Source organism: Oncorhynchus tshawytscha, linkage group LG06 (genome assembly GCF_018296145.1).
Source record: "Oncorhynchus tshawytscha isolate Ot180627B linkage group LG06, Otsh_v2.0, whole genome shotgun sequence".
Classification (NCBI taxonomy): domain Eukaryota; kingdom Metazoa; phylum Chordata; class Actinopteri; order Salmoniformes; family Salmonidae; genus Oncorhynchus; species Oncorhynchus tshawytscha.
In genome coordinates this window covers 40,787,521-40,803,293 of record NC_056434.1, presented here as the reverse complement: position 1 = coordinate 40,803,293, position 15,773 = coordinate 40,787,521, and the positions used below count along the sequence as shown (strand labels likewise).

At 44.5% G+C, this 15,773-nt stretch overlaps 1 protein-coding gene across 1 annotated transcript in view; it reads left to right on the top strand.

Annotated features, from left to right (window-relative positions):
* LOC112232097 (transcription factor RFX4) overlaps positions 1-15,466 on the top strand; it is a 33,830-nt gene extending 18,364 nt beyond the window's left edge. The window contains exons 9-18 of the mRNA XM_024398898.2: positions 2,297-2,397; positions 2,576-2,634; positions 2,764-2,908; positions 3,599-3,693; positions 4,322-4,439; positions 7,078-7,197; positions 7,766-7,927; positions 8,273-8,438; positions 8,783-8,921; positions 13,734-15,466. Of these exons, the coding sequence (XP_024254666.1) occupies positions 2,297-2,397; positions 2,576-2,634; positions 2,764-2,908; positions 3,599-3,693; positions 4,322-4,439; positions 7,078-7,197; positions 7,766-7,927; positions 8,273-8,438; positions 8,783-8,921; positions 13,734-14,006 (1,378 nt within the window). The 3' untranslated portion in view covers positions 14,007-15,466. The remainder of the gene's footprint in view (positions 1-2,296; positions 2,398-2,575; positions 2,635-2,763; positions 2,909-3,598; positions 3,694-4,321; positions 4,440-7,077; positions 7,198-7,765; positions 7,928-8,272; positions 8,439-8,782; positions 8,922-13,733) is intronic.
* The last annotated feature ends 307 nt before the right edge of the window (positions 15,467-15,773 follow it).

Genomic DNA, 15,773 nt, shown 5'->3' with positions numbered 1-15,773 from the left:
AACTAACAATTCCAAAAAAAACTACTGTCATACACAGTGTAAGGGGATAAAGAATATGTACATAAGGATATATGAATGAGTGATGGTACAGAGCAGCATAGGCAAGATACAGTAGATGATATCGAGTACAGTATATACATATGAGATAAGTATGTAAACCAAGTGGCATAGTTAAAGTGGCTAGTGATACATGTATTACATAAGGATGCAGTCGATGATATAGAGTACAGTATCAACGTATGCATATGAGATGAACAATGTAGGGTAAGTAACATTATATAAGGTAGCATTGTTTAAAGTGGCTAGTGATATATTTACATCATTTCCCATCAATTCCCATGATTAAAGTGGCTGGAGTAGAGTCAGTGTCATTGACAGTGTGTTGGCAGTAGCCACTCAATGTTAGTGGTGGCTGTTTAACAGTCTGATGGCCTTGAGATAGAAGCTGTTTTTCAGTCTCTCGGTCCCAGCTTTGATGCACCTGTACTGACCTCGCCTTCTGGATGGCAGCGGGGTGAACAGGCAGTGGCTCGGGTGGTTGATGTCCTTGATGATCTTTATGGCCTTCCTGTAGCATCGGGTGGTGTAGGTGTCCTGGAGGGCAGGTAGTTTGCCCCCGGTGATGCGTTGTGCAGACCTCACTACCCTCTGGAGAGCCTTGCGGTTGAGGGCGGTGCAGTTGCCATACCAGGCGGTGATACAGCCCGCCAGGATGCTCTCGATTGTGCATCTGTAGAAGTTTGTGAGTGCTTTTGGTGACAAGCCGAATTTCTTCAGCCTCCTGAGGTTGAAGAGGCGCTGCTGCGCCTTCCTCACGATGCTGTCTGTGTGAGTGGACCAATTCAGCTTGTCTGTGATGTGTATGCCGAGGAACTTAAAACTTGCTACCCTCTCCACTACTGTTCCATCGATGTGGATGGGGGTGTTCCCTCTGCTGTTTCCTGAAGTCCACAATCATCTCCTTAGTTTTGTTGACGTTGAGTGTGAGGTTATTTTCCTGACACCACACTCCGAGGGCCCTCACCTCCTCCCTGTAGGCCGTCTCGTCGTTGTTGGTAATCAAGCCTACCACTGTTCTGTCGTCCGCAAACTTGATGATTGAGTTGGAGGCGTGCATGGCCACGCAGTCGTGGGTGAACAGGGAGTACAGGAGAGGGCTCAGAACGCACCCTTGTGGGGCCCCAGTGTTGAGGATCAGCGGGGAGGAGATGTTGTTGCCTACCCTCACCACCTGGGGGCGGCCCGTCAGGAAGTCCAGTACCCAGTTGCACAGGGCGGAGTCGAGACCCAGGGTCTCGAGCTTGATGACGAGCTTGGAGGGTACTATGGTGTTGAATGCCGAGCTGTAGTCGATGAACAGCATTCTCACATAGGTATTCCTCTTGTCCAGATGGGTTAGGGCAGTGTGCAGTGTGGTTGAGATTGCATCGTCTGTGGACCTATTTGGGCGGTAAGCAAATTGGAGTGGGTCAAGGGTGTCAGGTAGGGTGGAGGTGATATGGTCCTTGACTAGTCTCTCAAAGCACTTCATGATGACGGATGTGAGTGCTACGGGCGGTAGTCGTTTAGCTCAGTTACCTTAGCTTTCTTGGGAACAGGAACAATGGTGGCCCTCTTGAAGCATGTGGGAACAGCAGACTGGTATAGGGATTGATTGAATATGTCCGTAAACACACCGGCCAGCTGGTCTGCGCATGCTCTGAGGGCGCGGCTGGGGATGCCGTCTGGGCCTGCAGCCTTGCGAGGGTTAACACGTTTAAATGTCTTACTCACTTCGGCTGCAGTGAAGGAGAGACCGCATGTTTCCGTTGCAGGCCGTGTCAGTGGCACTGTATTGTCCTCAAAGCGGGCAAAAAAGTTATTTAGTCTGCCTGGGAGCAAGACATCCTGGTCCGTGACTGGGCTGGGTTTCTTCCTGTAGTCCGTGATTGACTGTAGACCCTGCCACATACCTCTTGTGTCTGAGCCGTTGAATTGAGATTCTACTTTGTCTCTGTACTGGCGCTTAGCTTGTTTGATAGCCTTGCGGAGGGAATAGCTGCACTGTTTGTATTCAGTCATGTTACCAGACACCTTGCCCTGATTAAAAGCAGTGGTTCGTGCCTTCAGTTTCACACGAATGCTGCCATCAATCCACGGTTTCTGGTTAGGGAATGTTTTAATCGTTGCTATGTCAAGGCTATGTCAATGACAATTTGTTTGGCAAAACTGCAGATAGAGCCGTATAGTCCCAAGCTCTCGTTTTGCCTCGTTATTTGTGATGTAATTTAGATGTACTCTATGTGTGTTGATCCAGTTTGACCCAGGTTATCCGGAAGTTTGCCAAACAGCTGGATGAGTGGCTTAAAGTAGCACTTCACAACCTGCCTGAAAACCTGAGGAATATCAAGTTCGAATGTAGGTGTCTGCATTGAAAAATAACATTGTTACTCTTACTCCTATTATGACAACAATGATGATATACTGAGTCTTAGAATAAGAAGAAAGCGCCGATTTTAGAATACTGGTTCCGATAGCTAAATGGTATTCTGTATAAAGCACAACAGTTCATATTTCCTCTCCATTTCATCCACAGTATCTAGAAGATTTTCTCAGGTTCTCAAGCGGCAGACATCTTTGAACCATCTATGTCAGGTAGCTATATCCCTGTATCAATGTAATGAAATCCACATGATGATATGACTGATAAAGATATATGCAGTGTGTATCACCATCTAATAATGCACTATCTAATAATGTGTGTTTTGATGCGTCTCTGGGAAGGCGTCGCGGACGGTGATCCACAGTGCAGACATCACCTTTCAGATGATGGAGGACTGGAGGAACGTGGACCTGAACAGCATCACCAAGCAGACACTCTACACCATGGAGGACACACGGGAGGAGCAACGGCGGCTCATCATCCACTGTAAGGGCAAGACAAGCCCACAGTAGGGACGCAGACACAGACTTATGTGCACAAACACACACACACACACACATACACTATCCCTGTAACAGCATTCACATGAAGTTACGTTTAGTCCCAAAGTCTAGAAGACACATTCTAAACAACCCTCTTGAGCTCCAATACACTTTATTTAAATTGTTTGCTCTCCTTCATGCATTGTAGGAGAGAAATGCACTTCATTCCCACACACCCACAACTGCCAATAACACACAGTAGATGTCACCCATTGGACAATCATTCCCACGGCCAGGAAAGTCAAGCCGTAATGATGGAGGCTGAAAGGTTAAGCAAGTTGACTCTGCTCTGAAACACCCCTTGGAGCATCTCAAATTCATTTCAGCAGTATCCCTCTGAAATGGCCGTGATAGGGTCACAGGTCACAGATTGGCTGGTGTTGCATAAAAAACTCTCATTCTGTTCTATTAGACAGAGAGAAATTATGCACAATAGCAACAAATAAGATACATAGCCACATACAAGACATACTGTATATGCTGCTGGTTTTGGTAGTTTGATTGATTTAAGTAATGGTTATTTAGGTCCACACACTACAATTTTTCCACTTCTTCATTTGATCCAAATTGTTATCTGTAGCTATGTGTTGACAAACTGTGGCTAGATGCAGCTCTCGTCTCCTTCCAATCTCAGTGTACCAGGAGTTTGACCGTCTTTTGGAGGAGCAGTCTCCTATAGAGGGCTACATAGAGTGGCTGGACTCCATGGTGGACCGCTGTGTTGTCAAGGTCAGTTAAAGAACTCATGACTTCATATTTCCACAAAAACATATTTTTTTATGCCCTGTTAAGATCTAGGATATATCATCAGAAAACATCCAGACATCCTCTTGAGGCATGTGCTTTCTACTATTGCTACAGCATGGCGTATGCTGTTTGTAAGTGGAAAGTATAGAAATAACCTCTTCAATTGTCCCCCTAAAAATGTCCACAGTGACGTATGTGTTACATTTACCAAGGCCATTCTGGGCGACGATGTGTTATTTTATTGTTGAAGTATATTTATACAGCAAATCAGTAAGGATTATGGCCCTTTAAAAATAAACTATGCATTTGAATGACATCCGTTTCTCCATGCTGATGCAGAGCCACTCTCCTAGTTAATGATGTCTTCATGGCTCCCATTTGTGGCCATTATGCTCCAGATATGGGCTTGTAAAATGTTGTTGCCCTGGCAACGTCCTGGACTCCCCAGACAATGGTTCAATGGGAAGGCCTGTCCCCAGGGGCAAATTAAATAGTTAACTTGTTGACATGTTTTTCGTTCCTGAGGGTTAAGCCCCAATACGATCCCAGGGGTTAATTCTCTCCCTCCCCAACCCTTCCCCTTCTTTTCTCATGGAAATGTCCCCTTTAGGTAGCAGGGAAGAGGCCTGGGTGCCTGAAGAAGGTGGCCCAGCAGTTCCTGCTCATGTGGTCGTGTTTCGGGACACGAGTCATCCGGGATATGACCCTCCACAGTGCGCCTAGCTTTGGTGAGTGGTTGGATCTAGCATTGGGCTGGGGCATGTATTAGCCGACACAGGAAAAACGTTTGTTATAGGGGGGTTATGTAATGTTATTGGAGCATGTTGCTGGTGTCACTAGTGTCAGACAGTAGTTGACTAGAAAAGACTTTGAAGAACACAAACAGATTACCCAGGGCATTGTCCCAAAACGTGCTGAACTGAGATATGAATATGCTACTATGCACATAGGTCCAAAAGTAGTTTAAGCCCCTCACCCCATTTTTGGGAAATGATAATAAGAAAAGTTGTGCCCAGACTCAGCAGAGAATCCCCTTCGATTGTTCTCCCAATACAAAACAGGGGGAAAGCGTGGTCGTAAGATGGCTGCCTTGTTGGCATGGCACCCCTAGCCTTTACTTTACTAGCTAGCGGTGACCAAGGCACTGAAATATATAGGGGCTGTAAAATGTTTAAAAAATGACTCCCATTCCCTCTCCTCTCCCCTTCAGGCCTGTCTGTTAATATCAAAGCCACAGCTGGTTGCAGTGTTTTGATAAAACAGCTCTCTGTGCAAAAACAGTTCATTAACAATGGCTACCCCCCCCAATGGGTTTGCCTATCTTTTAAATTTTATGACCAAGCAGTATTGCATTACTCCATTCCGTGAATAGCTGCTGGTGTTTATTATGCGCACGATGGCTGGAGTGACCAGCACAATGTCACAATTGTGTCACGCTCCTTTCCTTCCCCAGCGACAGTCTCAGTCATTTCCCATACCAGACCCAGGGGTCAGCTGTCATATTTGGGGCAGCGACTTTGTACCAGGAAACAAGAAACAGCCCCCTGTCTCTTTTGATGACAATGACTGCCCAGTTGTTCTGCTCCCTCACATGCTATAATAATCAATGGTGTACCGCAGTTTTGCGAAGCCTGCCCGAAAGGTCAGAGCAAAGGTGTGTTCAGCAGTAGTTATATAGGATGAACCATGACTAGAATACAGTATATACATATAAAGTGGGTAAAACAGTATTCAAGTGACCAGTGTTCAATGACTCTATATACAGTTGAAGTCGGAAGTTTACATACACTTAGGTTGGAGTCATTAAAACTTGTTTTTCAACCACTCCACATATTTCTTGTTAACAAACTATAGCTTTGGCAAGTCGGTTAGGACATCTACTTTGTGCATGACACAAGTCATTTTTTCCAACAATTGTTTACAGACAGATTATTTCACTTATAATTCGCTGTATCACAATTCCAGTGGGTCAGAAGTTCACATACGCTAAGTTGACTGTACCTTTAAACAGCTTGGAAAATTCCAGTAAAATTAAGCAGCCGTCATACCGCTCAGGAAGGAGATGAGTTCTGTCTCCTAGAGATGAACGTACTTTGGTGCAAAAAGTGCAAATCAAATCAATCCCAGAACAACAGCAAAGGACCTTGTGAATAACCTAACCATAACCTGAAAGGCCAATCAGCAAGGAAGAAGCCACTGCTCCAAAACCGCCATAAAAAAAGCCAGAATATGGTTTGCAACTGCACATGGGGACAAAGATTGTACTTTTTGGAGAAATATCCTCTGGTCTGATGAAACAAAAATATAACTGTTTGGCCATAATGATCATCGTTATGTTTGGAGGAAAAAGGGGGAGGCTTGCAAGCCAAAGAATACCATCCCAACCACAGGGGTGGCAGCATCATGTTGTGGGGGTGGTTTGTTGCAGAAGGGACTGGTGCACTTCACAAAATAGATGGAATCATTAGGTAGGAAAATTATGTGGATATATTGAAGCAACATCTCAAGACATCTGTCAGGAATTTAAAGCTTGGTCGCAAATGGGTCTTCCAAATGGACAATGACCCCGAGCATACTTCCAAAGTTGTGGCAAAATGGATTAAGGACAACAAAGTCAAAGCCCTGATCTCAATCCCATAGAGAATTTGTGGGCAGAACCGAAAACGTGTGTGTAAGCAAGGAGGCCTACAAACCTGACTCAGTTACACCAGCTCTGTCTGGAGGAATGGGCCAAAATTCACCCAACTTCTTGTGGGAAGCTTGTGGAAGGCAACCCGAAACGTTTGACCCAAGTTAAACAATTTAAAGGCAATGCTACCAAATACTAATTGAGTGTATGTAAACTTCTGATCCACTGGGAATGTAATGAAAGAAATAAAAGCTGAAATAAATCATTCTCTCTACTATTATTCAGACATTTCACATTCTTAAAATAAAGTGGTGAACCTAACTGACCTAAGACAGGGAATTTTTACTAGGATTAAATATCAGGAATTTTGAAAAACTGAGTTTAAATGTATTTGGCTCAGGTGTATGTAAACCTCCGTACTGTACATAGGGCAAAGCAGTCTCTAATGTACAGGGTAGATTACCAGGTGGTAGCTGGCTAGTAACAGTAACGAAAGTTCACGATAGTGTACTTGGCGTAGGCTGGCCAGTGGCGACTGTTTAACAGCCTGATGGCCTGGAGATAGAAGCTGTTAATCAGTCTCTCGGTCCCAGCTTTGATGCATCTGTACTGTCTCCGCCTTCTAGATGATAAAAGCGAATAATTTAAATGTGCCCTTGAAACTAGCTTTGTTAAGGTGCGTATGTCAATATAAAGAAACTTTAATCTCACCTCTCTCTCTGTCTGTCTGTGTGTAGGCTCGTTCCACCTGATCCACCTGATGTTTGATGACTATGTGCTGTACCTACTGGAGTCCCTGCACTGCCAGGAGAGGGCTAACGAGCTCATGAGGTCCATGAAGGCAGAGGGCAACACAGGTCAGACCCCCACTCTGTCAACAACTACTAAGGGAACTGCTTCCAATACTACTACTACTACAGCACTGCATTGCCACTGCAACTCTTAGTATTTCTACAATCACAATTACCAGTACTACAATTTCTACTACTTTTACTCCTACTATTACTAATAATAATAATATTACTAATACTTCTGTATAGGACTTTGGGAATGAGGTGGCAGCGTAGCCTAGTGGTTAGAGCGTTGGACTAGTAACCGGAAGGTTGCAAGTTCAAACCCCTGAGCTGACAAGGTACAAATCTGTCGTTCTGCCCCTGAACAGGCAGTTAACCCACTGTTCCTAGGCTGTCATTGAAAATAAGAATTTGTTCTTAACTGACTTGCCTAGTAAAATAAAGGTAAAAAAAAGACCTGTCATACTATCATCAGTATTGTTGCTGCTACAAAAACAACGAGAAATGCATTTTAACAACATGTATTTTGACAGTACTGATATTGAATGCTGTATGAAGTACACTGACTCTTGAGGACATAAGAACCTGCTGTCTCTCGAATAGTTTATTGACCTCTGACCCCTTCTTATAGCTGAGCAAGAGGAAGAGATGATGCTGACGGAGACCACGCCCACATCCACGTCCCCAGGGCCTTTCTCCCCGGCCAAGTCTGTCACCTCAGTGGGGGTCCCAGCCGCCAGCTCCCCCGCTGCTGCCCAGTCCCCAGAGTACACAGGGGCCACAGCCACCACAGGTGAGAGAGACAGACAGCAACACTGGGGTACTGGGGAGGGAATCTGTTAGTGGGGAGTGTTGCTTGGATATTGAGCTAATACTAGACTGGAACTACAATACTATAGAAGCAATCCCACATGTCTGTGGTCATGTTCTGTAGGTAATGTTACGATTATGTCCAACAAAGTACATAATGTCAGATTAATTCATTAATACATAGAAGTTGAATTAAATTATTTATTAGAATGGGCATATCCTGCCTGTGCTCATTCATTGGGTTGGTTTCTAAGGGTCACGGCAAGGTAGATTCCTCTGTGCCAATCCCTTTGTCTCTGTGTGTGTATGTGTTACGTGTGTGTGCCAGGAGCTGTTCAGTCATATACCTGGTCCCTTACGTACACAGTGACAACGTCAAGCGGCACCCCTTCTGAGGGCGGACAACAGCAGCCTTGCATGCGCAGTGGTGCCCCAGTGCCCCCTCCCTCCTCCGCCCATCGACTGCCAGTCTACGCACACCGGGATGAGCACGGGTGAGCTGTCATAGAGGGATTATGAGCTCTCATAGATGGCTGTTATGAGCTGTCATAGAGGGGTTATGAGTTGTCATAGAGGGGTAGTGAGCTCTCATAGGGGGGTTATGAGCTGCCATAGAGGGGTTATGAGCTCTCATAGGGTGGTTATGAGCTCTCATAGGGTGGTTATAAGGTCTTATAGGGGCATTATGAGCTCTCATAGAGGGGTTATAAGCTCTCATAGAGGGGTTTTGAGCTCTCATAGAGGGGTTATCTGATTTCTTACAAACAAATGTATGGAAAACATTTAAAGTACTACATTGAATATATGATGTTGACCTGTTTTTGTGCGCACTCTCCAGGTTCACTGGGAGCTATAACTACGGAAGCTACTCCAACCAGCACCCCCACTCCATCCAGAGCCAGTACCCCAGTCTGGCCCATGAACCGGGCATTCCTGCCCCCCTCCATTATCCCGCCTACCACCGCACTTCTGCACAGGTCAGTCCAAACTTGGACTCCCAAATTACAAATCAGACCATATCACCTACATTCACCTGAGAATCTGCTAACGGTGTATACTGGATGGAATCACAGTGGAGAAAATTCTGTAACTTTATACTGGACTACGCACATCCAGTCGAAAAGCATTAGCTTACATTAGCTTGATATTAGCCTCTCAGAGCACACACAACATTTGGTTCTGGTTGCCGAAATTGACTTTATATTTGCTTTTTTGTCATTGAACATATATGTTTCTTGCCTGTTTTATAATACTGAAATTTAGCCACAGTCAACAATTCCAACTTTTCACACAGTTCACCACACCTGCAAGACTTTGTTGGTGACAATAGTTGTTCTTGGCTTGGGTCCTGGAGTAGACTCCATTGTATTTCATTGACGTCAGAGCAGAGAGGGAAGAAAGCCAGTGAAACACTGTATCAAATCCATTACAAAGAGAAAAATTAGACAGTCTGCTGGGTTATTTGACAGAGAAAGGCTGTGAAATCACCTAATAACCATAGTACATCATTACAGAGGCGCTAGACCCACTGACATATGTGACATTGAATCAGGCAGAATGACGCAGAAGGCATACTTGTTTATTTTTCTTCAACGTGCCACTAAAGACCTCCCTCTGATATCTATTCTCATCCCTATGTAATATAGATGTGATATTCCTGGTTGGGTTGTAGGCGAGGCGTCAATTCTATCCTAGCTTTTGTAAGGTTGAATTTTACACAAGGCGGTAAATCAGAGAGGAATGTTAATATGAACAGGATGTGTAAATGAGAACGGGGCTCGTTAGTATGCAAAACACACTCTATAGCATGGCATACCGGGGGTATACAAGAGTGAGTGTGAAAGGAGAGAGAGAGAGGAATCCAACAAGAACAAGAGCAGGCGAGAGGAGGAGGGTGCAGCAGCCTTGTGGTGGTGTCGGTGTCGGTGGAGCTCATTCACTGTTATGGCGTCCGCATGCTTCCCAGCTGAAACAGTTCGGAAGAGTTTGTGCATATATTATAATGACAGTTTGTGAGTTTTTGTTCATTTTGGACTTCAGTGAAGGTTTTTTCGGATGTTCGGGCACACACATTTTTTTCTAGAGGCAAACCGAAGTCGGTAGCCGAAGTCTACACCCCTTCATCGGTGATTGGTCAACAGTAGGGATTCTTCAATAAAGTCTTTGTTGTCCTTCAATGAGAGACGACTCATTTTCATGCACATTGTTTCTTTGAGAAATACTGCACCAAACCTCTTAGTTAGATGTAAAACTGTGCGACTAAGAACTCCTCTGCAAAAAAACTTAAAAATGTTGGTCCAATTTCTTGAGTTATTTTAGATTAATTCTGACTATTTTGATGAAGTGGTTATGGCATCTCAATATGGACAAACAGTACTATTGCCACTTTTTTCTCATATTTCCAGGGAATGTCTTTTAAGGGATTATGAGAGCACGCTTGCTCAGTTCTGCTAGCCGATTTCAGCTAGGCACCAGCCGAATTGAAGCATACTGATGCCTTTAGCCATAGCAGCGAGTGGTGTGAGTTGACCCTTCTGATGGAAATTTCCTGTCAAGGGTCCTCCAGCCTCCCCCGTCTTTGTAGTGGGAGGAGATCAGATGGTTGTCAGTAGTCTGAATCCCCCTCTCCTCTCTTATCCAGAGAGACTTAAGGCGTCCGCATGCTTCTAAGCCCAAACAGTTCAGAAGAGTTCATGCATATATTATGAAAACATTTTGTGACATTTCTGTTAGTTTTGGACATAGGTAACGTTTTTTTTGGCTGTTCAGGCACACAAAAAGTGGTAGCCGAAGTCTACGCCCCTTCGTCGGTGATTGGTCAACAATAGGGATTCTTCAATAAAGTCTTTGTTGTCATTCAACAAGCGATGACTCATTTTCATGCAAATTCTTTCATTGAGAAATACTGCACCAAACATCTTACTTAGATGTAAAATTGCGTGACTAAGATCTCCTCTGCAGAAACGTCATAATTAATGACAGATTTCTTGAGTTATCTTAGATTAATTTGGACTATTTCGAAGAAGTGTATACTGGCTACGGTGTCTCAAAATAGACAAACAGTACTATTGCCGCTTTTTTTCTCGTTTTCCAATGGTCTTTTAAGGGATTATGCAAGCACACTTGTTTGGTTCGGCATGGCAAACTGAAGAATGCTGACACCTTTACAGAAGCAATTGGGGTTAAGTGCCTTGCTCGAAGGCACATCGACAGATTTTTCACCAAGTCGGCTTGGCGATTCGAACCTGCCGCCCCTGCCCTCTCCTCTACTCTACTCCACACCAGCGGAAGCAGCAGACAGTGAAAGGTGGTCTAGCCAGTGGCCCCGGGTCCCTGTTCTCTGCCTCCTCCTCCCACCACTCAATAGTCTCTTCACCTCTCTGAGCCAGTGGCAATAGACCCCATAGACCAGGCCAGGGGGGTATTTATTAAAATATTGTTATTCAATGGTCTCTTTTCAGCATGAACAAGAGGTCGCTGAGCCACCCTGACCCGTGATGACAGCCTTTTTCCGTTCCACCATCCCTCATAATCAAACCGACTGTTGCCTGTGTGTTTATATTTAGTGGGATAAAGAGGAAAGACTTTTACTTCCACTTTTGTCCGCCCTGCTCTGAACTTAAATCGGGCACAATGTGTGCGCTTTGTCTGAGTGTGTCTGAGAGGATCTCTCAAGAGGAAGGGAAGGAGAAGACACAAATGGGACACTTTGTTGGATTTCTTGACCAGTCCCAAATATTTTGTAAGAGGAGCTGATTCTGTCCGCGCTGTTAGTCGTCAGTCACCCTGGGCAACGAAAATACTACCGGCTGACCACTTATCCTAGTCCAACGCTCATCTCAGTTTCAGGAAGTGACTTATTTATGTCCATCATTTACAACGTTTTGGTGTGCATAGGGGTTCTACTGTTGATGTTCATTATGAATTATAAACCTCATAGTGTTACAGAGAAATCAAAGATTTGTGTTATGTTACATATCATTTATTACATAAGGGCCAGTAGTTTTGCCCAGTAATATTACGTGACCAGGAAAAACTCTGGAGTCCAGCTATAGCCTCATTAGGGGCAGGGGGTTTCTTCGGTCAGGTCATGTGTTCAGGGAAAAACCCAGCCCTAGATATGATACATACAGTGAGGGGAAGAAGTGTTTGATCCCCTGCTGATTTTGTACGTTTGCCCACTGACAAAGAAATGATCAGTCTATAATTTTAATGGTAGGTTTATTTGAATAGTGAGAGACAGAATAACAACAACAAAATCTAGAAAAACGCATGTCAAAAATGTTATCAATTGATTTGCATTTTAATGAGGGAAATACGTATTTGACCCCTCTGCAAAACATGACTTAGTACTTGGTGGCAAAATCCTTGTTGGCAATCAAGGAGGTCAGACGTTTCTTGTAGTTGGCCACCAGGTTTGCACACATCTCAGGAGGGATTTTGTCCCTCTCCTCTTTGCAGATCTTCTCCAAGTCATTAAGGTTTCAAGGCTGACATTTGGCAACTCGAACCTTCAGCTCCCTCCACAGATTTTCTATGGGATTAAGGTCTTGAGACTGGCTAGGCCACTCCAGGACCTTAATGTGCTTCTTCTTGAGCCACTCCTTTTTTGCCTTGGCCGTGTGTTTTGGGTCATTGTCATGCTGGAATACCAATCCACGACCCATTTTCAATGCCCTGGCTGAGGGAAGGAGGTTCTCACCCAAGATTTGACGGTACATGGCCCTGTCCATCGTCCCTTTGATGCGGTGAAGTTGTCCTGTCCCCTTGGCAGAAAAACACCCCCAAAGCATAATGTTTCCACCTACATGTTTGACGGTGGGATGGTGTTCTTGGGGTCATAGGCAGCATTCCTCCTCCTCCAAACATGGTGAGTTGAGTTGATGCCAAAGAGCTCCATTTTGGTCTCATCTGACCACAACACTTTCACCCAGTTGTCCTCTGAATCATTCAGATGTGCATTGGCAAACTTCAGACGGGCATGTATATGTGCTTTCTTGAGCAGGGGGACCTTGCGGGCGCTGCAGGATTTCAGTCCTTCATGGCGTAGTGTGTTACCAATTGTTTTCTAGGTGACTATGGTCCCAGCTACCTTGTGATCATTGACAAGATCCTCCCGTGTAGTTCTGGGATGATTCCTCACCGTTCTCATGATCATTGCAACTCCACGAGGTGAGATCTTGCATGGAGCCCCAGGCCGAGGGAGATTGACAGTTATTTTGTGTTTCTTCCATTTGCGAATAATCACACCAACTGTTGTCACCTTCTCACCAAGCTGCTTGGCGATGGTCTTGTAGCCCATTCCAGCCTTGTGTAGGTCTACAATCGTGTCCCTGACATCCTTGGAGAGCTCTTTGGTCTTGGCCATGGTGGAGAGTTTGGAATCTGATTGATTGATTGCTTCTGTGGACAGGTGTCTTTTATACAGGTAACAAACTGAGATTAGGAGCACTCCCTTTAAGAGTGTGCTCCTAATCTCAGTTTATTACCTGTATAAAAGACACCTGGAAGCCAGAAATCTTTCTGATTAAGAGGGGGTCAAATACTTATTTCCCTCATTAAAATGCAAATCAATTTATAACATTTTTGACATGCGTTTTTCTGGTATTTTGTTTTGTTATTCTGTCTCTCACTGTTCAAATAAACCTACCATTAAAACGATCATTTCTTTGTCAGTGGGCAAACGTTCAAAATCAGCAGGGGATCAAATACTTTTTCCCCTCACTGTACATGTTACATACAGTATAATACCATAAACCTAACACCCAAGATTCTCTTCTGTTTGGCAGTACCCACTCAACAGCCAGATGTCACGGATGGAGCCCTGCTTGATGGGAGGTACTCCTCGGCTGCACCCTACGCCTGTGACCCCCCGGTGGGCTGATGTCTCACCGGCCAACAGCTGTTACACCAGTCCCCCTATACACTCCTCCCGCTACGCCGCCTCTGGAGACATGTACTCCCCCCTGGCCCCTCGCAGGAACTCTGAGTATGAACACTCTCAACACTTTCCCGGTTTCGCCTACATCAATGGAGAGGCCACTACAGGCTGGGCCAAGTAGGCTTTCAATTCAGCCCTCAGAGAGAGGAGCTCTCCTGGGCACAGTCATCCCCATGCAGCCTGCCTGCCAAGCCTATGGATGCAAACGTCCCACTGCCTTTCCCCAACACGACCCAGAGGCACCTAATCAGGAGTATCAGTGTAATGGTAGGGGAGAGAGGCTGCAGAGTAGCAACACTGGGTTACCTGAGCCACAGGCCACAGCACAGAGAACCAAGCTAAGATTCAGGACTTCTTCTCACATTACACAATCAGAATATTGTGGTGTAGGCCTAGTCTGTTCAGGACAGCAATCATCTCAATGGTGGAGCTGTTTGCAGAAAATGGCAGTGCAAACGGAGGCAGTCGGAATAATCTCACATATGGAAGTGTGCAGTGTGGCCTACACAGCTGTGCCTTTGCAATCGATGAACACCCATCCCTGCAGTCGACCAACAGATGTAGGATCTTAGTTTTATCACCCTGTTGTTGCAGGAAATATCCTGCACAGTAGTAAATGCAAATTTGTAGTGTATTAAAAGGTTTTAAAAGGCTTCTAGAATTTGTCATTTCCACTTCAAAATGATTTGCATAACAAAAAATGTTTCAAACCCTACAAAACTGCTGGAGGATTATTTTTCTGCAGTGAGAAATGTATCAAATTAAGATCCTACATCTGTACCGAGTCAAAAAACACTCATCACCCCTCCCTCCCTGTACTCAGCCACTAATGTACGCAACCAATGTAACTCTGTTAACGTTGTCCACTGTGGCTGACGTCAGTATGGCCTCTTAACGACGTACGCTGTTTTCACTTGGTCAGCACCACCGCATTGCCTGTGTGGGCTCAGAGCAGGCCTCTCAGATGCTGTTCAGAAGACAAGCTTCAGCCTGCTGCAGAACCAGGGTCGTATTCATTACGGCACAACAGAGCAATACATTTTGCAACGGAAAATTAATATAGTATTTCTTATTGGGTTCAGGTTGTCATTCCCTATTTCAGTCTGTTTTCTTCAATTTGGTGACTAATGAATACAACCCAGGATGGATTGCCTTATTGTTTCACCGCTGGAGTGCTGTGCCTCAGCCAGATTATTTGTGTGCTTTGTCACAAGCTCTGTTGCTGTATTTGTGAGAGGAGGAGGAGATACTATAGATGTATTTTCTGTAACTTTGTAACATGGTGTTCTTTTTTTGTTTGGTTTTCTGTGTTACGGTTGGTATTTTGTTCATTTTTGTATGGATAGTGAAGGAAACATTAACCTAGGTTTGTGTGTTTCATAATGCACTCAAAGCTACTGTGGACCTATTACCCTATGGGTAGGAATAAAAAGGAACAAATATCAAAGTGTAACATATATGAACTCTAGTCACTTTTTTTCTGTAAATAAAAGCACTCGACAACTTCTGTGGTGACAACTGTTCCAGTTTAAACTGATATGTATGTGGAATTATTTGCTGCCACATAAATCATTTTGAAAACACCAATCAAAATGTGGACGTGTTCTTATTTCTTCATTCTTCTCTTCTCTCAAACACATACCATTGGTAATAAACATGTCACTGTTCTGCAGTCTGTTTGTGTATAGCCTAGAAACCTTGTTCCATCTCATAGTTTTGGCCAGGCTAGTTTCTTTCCACTGAAGTTCTCCAAACTAACTTGTCTGACTGACAAAAATGTTGCTATTATTTCTTGATATTGATGATACACTGATCGTGCTTTGGAAATGTTGATCAATACATTTTCAGAGGAGTGTTCAGTATTACAATGCAATGACACCACACATCT